The sequence below is a fragment of the Sorex fumeus genome, unplaced genomic scaffold, assembly GCF_029834395.1.
Source record: "Sorex fumeus unplaced genomic scaffold, SorFum_2.1 ptg000021l, whole genome shotgun sequence".
Taxonomy (NCBI): Eukaryota; Metazoa; Chordata; class Mammalia; order Eulipotyphla; family Soricidae; genus Sorex; species Sorex fumeus.
In genome coordinates, this window is record NW_026606078.1 from 2815260 (window position 1) to 2825807 (window position 10548).

The following is a 10548-nucleotide window of genomic DNA, read 5'->3' on the forward strand; positions in this document are numbered from 1 at the left end:
TCTGGTAACTCAGTTCTGTAGTACAATTCTCAGGCTGTTACCTTTGGCCATTTCTTTTCCTTTACTATGTTTATATACTACAACAGATGACTTGTCAACAGGTGACAAGAAACTGTGATACACACACACACACACACACACACACACACACATACACAGAGTAATACTAGGGCTTTAAGAAAAGATAAAACTCAGTCTTCTTTTTAAGATTCCTCTAGTTCCTAGATAATAAAAATGTTAAATTCTTTTTTTTGGGGGGGGGGAGGAGGGATTACACCTGGCATTGCACAGGGGTTACTCCTGGCTCATGCACTCAGGAATTCGTCTTGGCTATGCTCAGGGGACCTTATGGGATGCTGGGAATTGAACTCGAGTTGGCCACATGCAAGGCAAACGCCCTACCCGCTGTGCTATTGCTCCAGCCCCAAAATGTCAAATTCTTTACTGAGTGAATGAGGATTTTTCACTAAGCTAAGCTTTAAGATAAATATTTAATATGTGTGTGTGTATGTCCGAATAGCTGAAGAGTTTTCATTAATATTTGTGAGTTGTCATTAATGTAGAGACTCACAGGAAAAACAGTTGTAGAGCCATGTGATTTATATTTATTTTTATATTTACATTGTTCTCACATTCAGTTAAATACCAAAATGCACAACTATCTACACACATTCACTTATGTTTTCATTTCTGAATGGCTGCTTTCAAAACTTTCATTTTAATTTGTCACAATTTGTTGTTTGCTTTTAGATATTGATCAAGGGAAAGGTTATTTCTGCAGTCATTCATTGTCTCTGGCATCAGCCGAATATCTTACATAAACCTTGATTAAGAGTTCAGTTGGAATGGCTTGCTTCAGTGATATAAGCTGGTAAACAGGGTGATGATAGTTGCTTTACTTCTCCCAAATTTGACATTCACTTTTGACAAGAAAAAAAGGGAATAGTGATTAATTCCATGACACTCTTTTCCTCTCTCACCCTATCACTGGAGGATGGTATTAACTGTCTTCACTCAGCATTGGATCATTCCAGCCTTTGCAAAAGAATTGAACAGAAGCTTGTCCCTGCCCCTATCTTTTTCCCTAGGAGGGAGAGACTGGGTGTGTGTATTTATGTGTGTATAATGTGTGTATACACATGTATACATACACACACACACACATACACTCTGAAACTAATAGATAAAGTAAATCAGAAATATAAAAGTTGGATTATTTGGATCTCTGTAGGGTGATTACAAGGGGACTGTTCCTAGACTTTGGCTATAACCTTACATACAAAATAAGTTATGTAAGGTTAAGTGGGAAAATAAATAAAAAGATTATCACTGAACTATTAAGTTTGAAAAGCAGTGGTCTCATGCTTCCCTTCAGTCACTGCCTGAAATTTAGACCCCACAATCTCCTGTCTGTTCCAAAACATTACTAGTAGCCTTTCAAACACAACTTCTCCCGACGAGAATCTCTCAAAGTTAGGAGAAGTAGACAAAATTCCCACCTCTTTGAATACCATCCAAATTTTAGTATCTATTCTCAGCCTTGTCTGGCACTGGCTACCACCAACAAATTTACTGCTGTAGCTTTGGTATTTGAAATTTGAGCACAACTTGACTTAACTGTGCCATACTTTCCCACATTGTAGTTGGGTCATTACTAGAGGAATTTTGTAAATCATCTTTACATACAATTTTAATATAATTACATAGAAATATGTAATTTTTTTCATGTAAATTTTAGCTTTCTCTGTAGCGTTTATTATGTGTGCTATTGTGTCTATTACAGAAAAACTATTCAAAGTCACATCAGCTTTCTCTGAGAAGCCCCTTTAGGAGAGGACAATAGTTATTCATTATTTGCAGCTCTGTAGCATATGTCCCACAATTGAAAGCAATAAATATTATCTCACAATTTCCTGGATCAGGAATCAAAGAATGCCCTTACAGAATGGTTCAGGCTCAGTTTCTCTCTTGACATTGTAGTCAAGCATTTGACTGGAGACTGAGTCCCCTGAGGCCTGACTGAGAAGGACAGACTTGTGAGTGAGCTAAGGTTACTTGGAGACCTCGGTTCTCTGAATTTCAATGAGGCCACATAGACCTTATCAGCCTCAGCATAGCAGCAGTTTTCCCTTTATAGTAAGTGAGGGAGAGATTGAGGAAGATTGATATCAAGATGGAAAGAGTCATCTTCAAAATAATTTTGTTTTGTTTTATGTTTTAGGATTTCACCCAAGTTTGCTCAGGTCTTACTCCTGGCTGAGTGCTCAGGGATCACTTTTTTAGGGGGGTGGATTTGGGGTCAGACAGTGGTGTTCAGGGCTTATTCCTGGCTCTTCACTCAGGGGTCACGCCTAGTGGGGTTGGGGAACCATACAGGTGCCGGGGATTGAACCTGAGTCTGTCATGTGTGAAGAAAGTGCCTTGCCTTCTGTACTGTCTCTCCTGCCCTCAGGGATGCTTTCGCTAGGGCTTAGAGGACCAACCATATGGTGTGCTGGGAATCAGACCCAGGTTGGCTGTGTGCAAGGCCAGCTATTGCTGTGACCCGAAAATAAGTTTTAATTGAAGTGAAATTGGCTAGTATCATTATATATGTGTCAAGTGTGCAGTATATTACATGCAACTGTCTATATATCTTACATTCACCACTAAATTTCTGTTTTGTTTTTCACCATACAGTTGATTTCTTTTCACCATTTTATTTATCTACGACCATTTCCCTTGGTAACCATTGATTGCCCGTAGTGTCTATAAATTTTGTTGCTCATTAGGTTTGTTTATCTTTACATATAGGTTTATCTCTATATATAGGATTGGAGCGATAGCACAGTGGTAGGGCGTTCGCCTTACAAGCGGCCAACATGGCCGACCCGAGTTTGATTCTTCCGCCCCTTTCGGAGAGCCCGGCAAGCTACCGAGACTATTCGATATGCCAAACACAGTAACAACAAAGTCTCCAATGGAGACGTTACTGGGCCCGCTCGAGCAAATTGACGATCAACGGGAGGGCCTTTACCTTTTTACCTTTACATATAGGTGAAACTATCCCGTGTTTGTTTTTTCTTCATCTGACATATTTAATTTATCATAGTGTCTTTTAAGAGCTATCTGTTTTGCTCCAAATGGCAAAACTTGATTTTTAATAGCTAAATTGTATATTATTGTGTGTATATACACATCTTCTTTACATACATCTATGGATGAGCACTTAGGTTCTTTCCAACTTTTGGCTATTTTTGAATGAATATCTGTTGGGACTGATATACCTCTTTGAATTAGTATTTTCGTTTCTTTAGGTAGAAAACAAACTGGGTAACCAGATGGGATGACATTTCTATTTAAAAATTTTTAAGGACTATCTGCAGAAACAGATGTGTGTGTGTGTGTGTGTGTGTGTGTGTGTGTGTGTGTGTGTGTGTGTATTCGCGTGCGTGCATTTTAACCTAATGTCCAGAGTGATCTGCCCTATTTGAGTAGCTACACTGACCATCTATTGGTACTAATGGGAGAGGTTTGGGAAGAGTCATTAGAAAGGGAATCTTAGATTGGACAAAAAAAAGCCCTGTACTCTTTTTTTTTTTTTCAAACCAAGATTCCTTTTCTTCCAATTTTCTTTTGGTTTCCTTTTGGAAACCCCTGCCAACCCTCATAGTGCAGATTATAAAATACAAAAGCATGCCAGCAAATGTTATATCCTACAGGGAGTCTCATACAACTCAAAATGGAAAAAATAAAGTATAACTAGAATTTCCTAAGCTTACCTTTTCATCTCTTTATTCTGATACATTGTGGGCCTGCTTAGTTTCTGATTGTATCTACATACAAATGTTGGGTTTTTTTATTTTGTTTTGGTTTGGGGGGCACATCTTGCAGTCCTCAGGGCTTTTTCTTGGATCTGTGCTTGGGTATCACTCCTGGCGGTGCTTGGGGTACCATATGCAGTGTTGAGGATTGAACCAGCATCCTTTGAGTATGACAAGCACTCTAATCTCTGTATTACCTCTCAGGCTCCAAAGTTTGGTTATTTGATCTGTTTCTAGAGAAGTAAAAATTTCCAGGAAATCTGAGTAGTTCAGAAAGTTGAATTTTCTAGCTGCTGCCATCTTCTGAGCCCCTTCTAGAACAACTTTCCAATTGTTCTGTGTAGACCATAACATGGTTGCCTCACCCTGGTATGACCAATGTTGATGAGTGGGGACAGGGACACCCGAACCCTTTGTTTAATGACTTTAATGTCTTAATCGATGTCTTTGTCATCCTCAGGCAAGTTCCAGCAGTGGTACAGGACATGGGGTGTGTGTCATCGATGAAATTGGAAAAATGGAGCTCTTCAGTCAGCCTTTCATCCAGACTGTTCATCAGATACTGTCCACCCCGGGGACTGTAGTTCTTGGTACAATCCCAATACCGAAAGGAAAACCACTGGCTCTTGTGGAAGAAATCAGAAACAGAAACGATGTTAAAGTGTTCACTGTGAGTACAGCCAGTCTTTCATATCTGAAAATAGAACAGATGACCTAAAATGGCAGGTGGTCTATGAAATACCCATGCCTCTGAATTACTGGGTTTTTTTTTTCTTCCTTCTTATGATAGATTGTAGATAGCTGAGTTTGAGGGTTATTTTGCTTTATTTTGTTTATTAAGTATTTTAGGGATTTGGGGGGTGTTTCTTTCTTTTTTTTAACTCAGTAGAAACCCAACCTGTCAGTGGGGGAGCCATTCAGTTATCAGCAACCCTGGTTGACCTCCCACAAAGACCCCAGGACATTCTCAGCATCAGAATCATCTGAGCAAAATGTATCTCACGATGATTCATTAATATAAAAGTTTTTAAAAAAAGAAAATATTTATTTAACAAAAATGGCAGTGATGGTTAGCACTGTAGCACTGTCCTCCTGTTCAACAATTTGCTCAAGCAGGCACCAGTAACGTCTCCATTGTGAGACTTGTTGTTACTGTTTTTGGCATATCGGATGGGTAGCTTGCCAGGCTTTGCCATGCGGGTGGGATACTCTTGGTAGCTTGCTGGGCTCTCCGAGAGGGGCTGAGGAATTGAATCTGGATCAGCCATGTGCAAGGCAACCACCCTCACCGCTGTGCTATCACTCCAGCCCCAGTGATGGTTAAATATAAGAAATAAAAGATTTTTCCTTTTAGCAGACATTCTGCTTGTGGGAAGAAGAGATAAAGGCTGTGTTTTGAAGCCCTGCTCTGCAATGTTGTGGAGTAGCTCTGTCCAGTATAACTTTCTGTGTTATACAGTGATTAGGGTTCTTGCCTTGCACATGGCCGACCTGACAATCCCCAGCATCTCCCCTGAATACTTCCAGGAGTGATCCCAGACTGCAGAGAGTCAGGAGAAAGCAGGGTATTGTCCCATATCCAAAAGAAAAAAGAAAACAATCTCCAAAAAAACTATTGCAAATGTACAACACACAGAGGTGAGGTCAGTCTACCCATTCAAAGAAGCCAATCTTTGTTGTTTTTCTAAGGAAATACAGCATTGTCACTTGGAATTGTACATACTGTCCTTTCCCTACCTGCACATCAGGTTCCTGAGAACCCTACTGGCAAGATAATGCTCAACCTTCAAGAAAAAGAGTTTGAAGATTTGGATTTATGAATGGTCCTATTTTGGGGCTCAGTAAAATGAAATAAAGACAAAACGTTGCCTTTTTGTAATGCCTTAATATGATAATATATATAGTAATGAGTGGTAGTAAATAATTTTTTAATAATTCTTATTGAAACTTTTCTGGATCCTTCTCAGATGTTTTACGGACATGTATATGGTTTGATTTTATTTTTCTGTATGCTGTTTATATACAAAGAGGCATTTCCCTTCCCTTTACCCCCATCTGTGGCTATGTTATCTTTCCAGTGTTTCACAGCTTTTCTAAATTGATAATGTCTGACATTTAGGGTCTTCTGTGTCCCTAACTATTCTGTCATAGAATTTAAGAGAAATAGAACCGGCCAAGCTGGGTTCAATTCCTCTGCCCCTCTCGGAGAGCCCAGCAAGCTACCGAGAGTATCTCACCCGCACAGCAAAGCCTGGCAAGCTCCCCATGACATATTCGATATGCCACACACAGTAATAAGTCTCACAATGGAGACGTTACTGGGCCTGCTCGAGCAACTCGATGAACAACGAGAGGACAGTGCTACCGAATGAGGCCTTAGTAATGATCTGTAGGAAGTTATATTCCTTTCCTGTGTAAATTGCCGATTGTTACCTTGTGGATCTCTTTACCCCAATTTATAGTTAGCAACATGAGAATTGTCCAGTGTAAAATCTGGTGAAATGCTCAAGATTCAGCTATTGGGGCCAGAGCAATAACTGGGGGGAGGGCATCTGCCTTGCATGCAGCCTACCCACGTTTGATTCCCCGGCTCCCATATGGTCCCCCAAGCACCATCAGGAGTAATTCCTGAGTGCTGAGCCAGGAGTAACCCCTGACCATTGCTGGGTGTGACCCAAAAAGAAAAATAAAAAGATCCAGCTATCGCAGCTCCTTTCAATAGCTGGATGGAGAAATGTCTCCTCTGGGCTATTGATTTCTTCAGGAAATGATGCTATTCTTTGTTACTCTCCCTACACAGGAGAGGAGTCCATAGTTCATTCTTTTCACCGGGGAAAGTGTTCTCTTCTTTTCTCCCTTCCTTTCTCCCACTATATTACGTTTCTCTTTTACTCTTCACCCTCCTTTCTTTCCTCTACATTCCCTATTTCTCAGTTCAGCCTGTTATCCTGTACATTTATGGAAAAAGTGACAAAATGTTCAGAGCAGAGGAAGTAGTCTCAAGCACATCATTTTTGAATTCCCTTCTTCTTCAGGCACATGTCACCTGAAAGCTTGTGAAGGCAGAGATTGTCATTCTTAGTGAAATCAAGTTGTATAAAAGGAACTAATGGCTCAATATCTTGCTTCTCGACCTTGCCACACAAGACCACCCCAGTTAGCCTGCTGAGTTCCCTTCATTGGCGCCTTTCTGTCCCCTCTCCCTCCCATATATCTTGATTTCCTTGAATGCAGACACAGTCAGAAATGGAGCTCAGCAAACTTAAGATGACAGCAAGAACCTTGTCTGAGTGCCATTTCTCTCTAAGTTGAAAGTAGAGCTGATGGTTTTCATTTCAGTGGGCCCAGACATGCGCTAGCAATTATACAGTAAGTGGATAATGTCCACAGACAGTGTTAGGATGTCTGCTGCAGCCACTTGCTGCTTAGGTCACTGGTTTCAGTCTTCAAACTCTAAAGAAGATCTTCAGCGCCCAGTTGCACTCCCTGACTGAGCTAATTCCCTATATCTATCAAACAAAAGATATTCTCTGGCTCCGGCACCTTGCCCAGTTTCTGTCTCATACTCCATCTGCAAGCTGAATGCCTGAATATTGTATGGCCCAAACAGGAAGGTGCTGGTGATGGAGAGGAGGTAGCCTTCCTTTCCACAGAGGAACAGCATACCTTTCAAAGTCTGAATTCCTTTCCTGGCCTCTCTGAGGTTATGGTAGCAAAAAAAGAAAAAAAATCTTAAGTTTAAATAAATTCTTGTTGCTTTTGTTTCTGTAGTGGTAATGATTTCCATGAGAATGCACATGGAAATCAAGAGACCCAAGTTCTACTCTGTACTAGCTCCACAAGGGCCTCTGGGTTCTCAGAGAAATATATTCCTGTAATTCTTCATTCCTCAATTTCCCCATTTTTCAAATGAGTGACTGGTGTCAGAGACTCCTTGCAACATTCTTTTTTTGTTTTGTTTTGTGAGGGGGTATATCTGACTCTGCTCAGGCCTTGCTCCTGGCTTTGCATGAGGGATCACTCTTGACAGTGTTCAGGGGACCATATGGCAGTACTGGGGGAAAGGCCACATGCAGGGCAAGCACCCTACCTGTTGTACTATCTCTTTGGCCCCCTTGATTTTTAAGTTTATGTAGTGTTGAGATTACCGATCCTTGAAGTTACCTAGAATTCATGGCCACAGTGGTGGCCTTCCAGCCTTGTCAGTTTATACTCTGGGGACCCTGTTGTGCTCCGTTCTGTATCCCATAGTTCTTCCTAGAGGGCCTCGTGTGGAGTTTAGTGCCCTGCTGCTCTGGCAATTCAACACAATAAAGCCATTGGGTTGGAGCCTTTGGCCATTGCCACAGCTGCTTTCCTGGTTCAGATCGACCCATCTTGGAAATCCACTTGCACTTCCTAGGTGCTTCCTGTGCTGTGTTGGAGATTCTGCCAGCCCTGTCCTGTTTTCAGAGGGTTCTACGAGAGGAGTCCTCTGTGAGTCACAGACAGCCCTCAGCCACTGCTGGTTTTCAGCCTCTTCATTCCGGGTATAAGAGGATTGAAACAAAGAAAAAGAATGATGAAATTCCACACTTGCTTCTCCCCACAGGTCACCAAGGAAAACAGAAACCGTCTTCTGCAGGATATTGTGATGTGTGTGCAGAGCAGCAGGAAGTGAAAACAAGTTGCATCACTACCGTGGCTGCTCCTGAGGAGTCTGATCAGTGCCTTCCGCATCAAGGTTTTATGCCATGGGCTTCAGAAACCCTCCTGGGCTTTCCTGAAGAATGCCTGACAGCTGTTTTCCATAAAATGTTTAAAAAGACTAAATTAGCTCTAAGGCTGGATTGACTCTATATGATTAACAATCCATTGAGGTTTGTTTATGCTGAAATATTTCTTTTTATTTCCTCATGCAGTCTTGCATATGATTTGGGTAAATTTTGAAATTAAAAAAAGAATTGTTTTCAGAGTTTCAGATGGAATTTTCCCTCATTGAAGTTTATAATGTGTTCAAGTGAAGGGGAAGAATTCAGTAATCAATTTTTCACATCAAGAAAATTAAATTCCTCTCCAGGTGCAGCTGCAGGCACGTGCAACTTACGCTGATAATAAATAATGTGCTTTTTAAAAATTGTTATTTCAAAAGAAACCCATTGTAGGTCCTTTCTCCATCCATCTTGTATTGTTTATTTGCCTAATAATAAAGTTTTTTAAATGTGAAGTTTACAAAACTGAGGGTTTTTTTGGGAGTAGGGGGGATAAGCATTCTTCAGAAAAATTCACAGCATTTGGTATTCAGCAGACTCTGACACTTTGACCATGTTGAGAGCAACATTTTTTTTTTTTGGTTAATTTATTTATTTATTTATTTATTTGTTAGTGAAACACCATGAGGTACACTTGTAGATTTACAATTTTTTGTGCTTGGGTTTTGATTATACAATGATAAAATACCCATCCCTCCACCAGTGCCCATTTTCCACCACCATGGATAATATCCCTCCCACCCCCATCCCCCCCATCCCACCCTGCCTTTGTGGCAGGGCATTCCCTTTTGTTCTCTCTCTCCTTTTGGGTGTTGTGGTCTGCAAAAGAGGCATTGAGTGGCAAACATGTTCAGTCCATAGTCTACTTTCAACATGCATCTCCCCTCCTGGGAGGATCCTACAAATACCCTCCATTTGGTGCTCCCCTCTCTATCTGAGCTGCCCTTTCCCCTAGAATAACCCAGCTGGCCTCTAAGCTATGGAGTAATCCTCCTGGTGCTGATCTCAGCTACTCTTGGGTATTAATCTCATATTTTGTTACTTTATATCCCCCAGATGAATGCAATCTTTCTATGTCTATCCCTCTCTGACTCATTTCGCTTAGCATGATACTTTCCATGTTGTACCACTTGTATGTAAATTTCATGACTTCATCTTTTCTAAGAGCTACATAGTACTCCATTGTGTAGATGTACGAAAGTTTCTTTAACCAGTCATCTGTTCTTGGGCACTCAGGTTTCTTCCAGTTTCTGGCTACTGTAAAGAGTGCTGCAATGAACAAACAAGTGCAGATGTCACTTTGGCTACACATTTTTGCCTCTCTGGGATGTATTCCCAGGAGTGGTATTGCTGGGTCAAATGGGAGCTCAGTTTCTAATTTTTTGAGAATCGTCCATACTGTTTTCCAGAAGGGCTGAACCAGTGGACATTCCCACCAACAGTGAAGGAGTGTCCCTTTGTTGCCACATCCACGCCAGCATTGGTTGCTTTTGTTCTTTTGAATGTGGGCCAGTCTCTGAGGTGTGAGATGGTATCTCATTGTGGTTTTGATCTGCATCTCCCTGATGATTAATGATGTAGAGCGTTTTCTCATGTGCTTTTTTGCCATTCTGATTTCTTCTTTGAGAAAGTTTCTGTTCATTTCATTGTCCCATTTTTTGATGGGGTTGGATGTTTTCTTCTTGTGGAGTTCAACCAGTACTTTGTATATCCTTGATATCAACCCCTTGTCAGATGTATTTGGCGAATATCCTTTCCCATTCTGTAGACTAGAGCGACATAGTCTTAACATGTTTCTGTGCCTTGTTTTTCTTCTAGAAAAAAAAGGGAGAATGAGTAGAGCAAGGCAGTGCCACACCATGAAAGGAAGCATCATTAGTTAGTAGCCCCACAGTCTCTGAAGAGTGCCTGGGCTTTGGCTAGGTCTGTCAAGAATGATTGCTTGAAATGATAAAATCTGTTTTTTGCCCCATAGCAGGGCATTGTATAAAAGG

The 10548-nt window shown here is 41.0% G+C and overlaps 1 protein-coding gene across 1 annotated transcript in view; it reads left to right on the plus strand.

Annotated features, from left to right (window-relative positions):
- NTPCR (nucleoside-triphosphatase, cancer-related) overlaps positions 1–9009 on the plus strand; it is a 32139-nt gene extending 23130 nt beyond the window's left edge. Inside the window, exons 4-5 of the mRNA XM_056113572.1 lie at positions 4264–4473; positions 8395–9009. Coding sequence (XP_055969547.1) covers positions 4264–4473; positions 8395–8463 — 279 coding nt within the window. The 3' untranslated portion in view covers positions 8464–9009. The remainder of the gene's footprint in view (positions 1–4263; positions 4474–8394) is intronic.
- Positions 9010–10548: the final 1539 nt, after the last annotated feature.